Source organism: Octodon degus, unplaced genomic scaffold, assembly GCF_000260255.1.
Source record: "Octodon degus isolate 3935 unplaced genomic scaffold, OctDeg1.0 scaffold00047, whole genome shotgun sequence".
Taxonomy (NCBI): Eukaryota; Metazoa; Chordata; class Mammalia; order Rodentia; family Octodontidae; genus Octodon; species Octodon degus.
In genome coordinates this window covers 7,453,287-7,457,021 of record NW_004524623.1, presented here as the reverse complement: position 1 = coordinate 7,457,021, position 3,735 = coordinate 7,453,287, and the positions used below count along the sequence as shown (strand labels likewise).

General features: G+C 45.8%; 1 protein-coding gene across 1 annotated transcript in view; it reads right to left on the bottom strand.

Annotated features, from left to right (window-relative positions):
• Positions 1 to 2,606: 2,606 nt before the first annotated feature.
• Kcnmb4 (potassium calcium-activated channel subfamily M regulatory beta subunit 4) overlaps positions 2,607 to 3,735 on the bottom strand; it is a 63,099-nt gene continuing 61,970 nt past the window's right edge. Inside the window, exon 3 of the mRNA XM_004632167.2 lies at positions 2,607 to 3,164. Within this exon, the coding sequence (XP_004632224.1) occupies positions 2,996 to 3,164 (169 nt within the window). The 3' untranslated portion in view covers positions 2,607 to 2,995. The remainder of the gene's footprint in view (positions 3,165 to 3,735) is intronic.

Below are 3,735 nucleotides of genomic sequence, written 5' to 3'. Positions count from 1 at the left end.
GGGGTTGCAAAAGCTAGAATACCTCTTGATGTAGATGTGGGGTTGGATTAGCAACAATTTCCTAGAGCCCAACGCAGTCACCAGAGAGGACACTGGACAGGGAATTCTTTCCGGCCAGGGGACGGGATCTTTGCCACGCCTGCTCAGCAGATTCTCATCAAGGCGTGCACCCCTGACTGCCACCCACATTTCTTATCTTTTATTCCAGGATTCACTCGCCCTTTTAGACATAGAAGCTTTCCCCTGGAGCTTCAGTAGGACCCTTGTCCAGTTATCCTTGAAGCTAGATGTAGCTCTAGTATTTATGAAAGAACTGTGAATGAAGTGACAGGCAGAAGTGCCCAGAAAGGAAAGAACCTGCTCTCAACTCTTCTTTCCAAGTTGCAAAGTGCATGTCCTCTGAGATGGGAGTGACCATGGAGCGTACAAGTCCTTTGATAGCAAAGAAATGGCAGGCACATCCTAGATCGTTCAGTTACCCTCGGAATCAGAGATGGCCAACCTGCTCTTGACTCATTTCCAATGGTACCCGTTTTACATGAGTCATCATATTTTGGCACCTTTTGTGATAATGAGCACCTCTACAGAAAGAAAATGAGAATATTAAGAAGTTTCTGGGGGTCGGGGAGATAGCTCATAGAATAAGTGCTTGCTTGGTAAGCACAGGGTCCTGAGTTCAATCCCCAGTACCACACACACACACACACACACACACACACACACACACACACAAAAGTTTCTTTACCTTTTATGACCTTAAAAAGTCCATGCCTTGTTCTTTTGGGTTTTACCTTTAATGACAAGTAGGGCAATTATCTTGTCAACTTCACTGGGTGATGAGACTCCAAAAGAGGTGACTGGCTTATAAGGGCTTGGTGCACGGACGTTCAGAGCTGAGGTGCCATTAGGAGGGGGCCCCCAACATAAGGAAATACTTTGCGCTGGTGCTCTTCGCCTGTCCTCTGCTTCCTGGCTGCAAAGAAGAGGGCAGCTCTGCTCCTTCACACTCTTCCTCGTGATGTCCCTGCCTTCGAGGCCATTAACTGTGGTCTGATCCCTCTGAAACTGTGAGCCAATTTAAATATCTCATTTACATAGCAGGTATCAGGGATGTTGTCCTAGCAACAAGAACACTGACTAATAAATTTGGATGCAATAAAAAAACCTCAAATATAACTGGCTACAAACAACACAGACCCTAAACCTAAATGGGACCCCATGCACTCAGTCTGCTTTTCCTCTTTTCCAAAAATCAGTCTACACAACACAGTTGTTTGGGGCTAAAGGGAAGTATCTGGTTAACACAAATCCTAAGTGTCAAAATAACAAAAGAAAACTCAAACTGATACATCTCAATTTCTTTTTTCTAACACCAACACGTGTCTGTACACTACCAAGTCTGATCCACCTGTAACCAAACATACATAACTGGATAAAGATAGAATGGATGAAGTGACTTCAATCCCCACCACGTGATCCAAAGATGATGATTTTCTCAGCTGCCAGTTTCCTGCTAGTCTACGCTCCAGAATAGGGCGCTGCGTTGCTAAGACAACAAGGATGCTGCAACAGAAAACTGGGACTGAAGTCAAGGTGGCTAGCTGCCTCAAAGCCTGTCGCATAAAATGTGTTCAAGGCCATTTTCACAGGCCTGTACCACTTCAATAAAAATGTGACTTCTTCCACAGAGGACAGGGGCATCCTTGATAATGTGAAAGTGCAGGTCTGTAGACCAAAAGTCAGAAAATATCACTCGTTAAGACAGATGTGCCAAAGCCCTGAGGAAATAACTGAGGAACTTGTCTTACAATTCTGCTTTGCCCTTATTCTAAGAGAAGACTATCTGTGGAAGATGAGAAGAAAAAAAAAAAAAATGACGGTGTCAGCTGTTGCACCGCTGAAAATGCACATTTCATCTAAACAAAGGTATGGGTCTGCGGTAGGTTGGATATTCACTGAGCCCCATGACTAATATGTGGAATTGGAGTTTATGAACAGAAACAAAGAACGTTCTTGGCGCACTTCAAATCAAAGCACAGAAAGCTCAGCAACAGCAGTGGAACTGTACCGCATCTTCGCTCCTCTGAACAGTGGCCATAATCTTCCTACTGTAGTACACAAAACATCAAGGCAAGGACAAAGAGAAACAAAATGCTTGTACTGACTTTAAATTGTTCCCTGACCCAAAAGAAATGAGAAATGAAAACTGCATTTAACTATAAACTGAAATCTCCCTTGCATCATGGGTATTTTATTGCACCAAGATTTAAAAAAAAAAATTCATCAAAAGTAACACGCAGCTGAATAAAGGAGCTCTGGGCTCTCAGAGACTGGATAGGTCATCTCTCGAACCGTCCTCTCCGAAGAAGGAATCTGGCGAACCACACTTGTGAGGCAAAGTCAGAGCGTGGAGACCGTCGTCCCTACCCTTGAGGGAAAGAGAACGGATGGAGACTAAGTTACCTTTGTTCAAGCAGGCGGCAAAGGCTACCGCTTTGATCTGAAACTCAGGGTTGCTGTAATGAGGTCAAGAGTCCTGCAGAATTCTATTATTAAGTAAAAGTCAAATCTATAGTCAAATTAGAAACAGAAAATCTTCTTTTTATCCTTAGTGTTCTAAGCATAAAAAAGGAAATAGAAAAAGACACAGACCACTCTATTTTAATATTTTTAAGTAGCATAAGTCATAATGGTTTGTATACTACACTATACAAGTGATACACTGGTACTTTCCAAAGCAAATCGACTTCTCCGAGGGTTTTCTGGAACAGTTACTCCGTACAGCTCGGGGCTTGACCCTCGGCCACCACTAGGACACATGGAACATAAACTAAGGTTCCAGGCCTTCCCGCTGTGCCTGCTTCTGCTGCCCCCGAGGGAGGAGCCTCTCGGAGAGCTGGTGCAGCCTCTCCTGCGCCAGGAAATGCGGGCTCTGCAGGTGCAAGCGGCCCTGCCGGCAGCTTCTGCGCTTCGCTTCCCACAAGCCTGCTCCCCTTTAAGAGAACTTGCGCTTCTTCAAGGCTTCCGCCTTCACCGCCAGGCTCTTGGCGCAGATGGTCAGGACCACGATGAGCACGCCCACCACAAAGGTCACCAGGGGCCAGAGGAAGCAGTGCAGGAGGACGATTTCATCATGTGTGCGGTGCAGGAGCACGTCATCTGGCCTGCAAGACAGTGGGGAACAGGAAAGAGTGGTCAGCTGCCTTAGTTAGCCTGGCACTGGAAACCTGGCACCCAGGGCCCGAGCCAGCTCTCCAGCCCAAGGGCATCCTCATCCTTGAAAGTGAAGTCCTCAATTCTTCCTATAAACCCTGTACATTGTGGGTCAAACCCATTTCAAAAATGATGAGCTCTCAGGGCTGGTGAGATGGCTCAGCAGACTAAGCACTTGCTTTGGCAAGTGCAGGAACCAGGGTTCAACCCCTAGTTCTGAATGCTGCACTGGTCCCGCCCCTGAGGCAGGCTAAGTGGGGGACTGAGTGCAGGCATGGTGGTGCAGGCATGGTGGTGCACGCCTATAGTCCCAGTTCTGGGGAGATTGAAAACAGGAAGATTACTATGAGTCCAAGCTGCATAGTGAGATCCTGTACCAAATATATATATGGAAAAAAAATAATTAGGAGCTCTGAATCAAGGAACTGGTGCAAATTTTCAGAGGAAGGTGTAGCAATTGCTTGAGCTATCCCGTTCCCCCATTCTTAGCTCATGTATTCAACTTTTTTTTTTTTTTTTTTT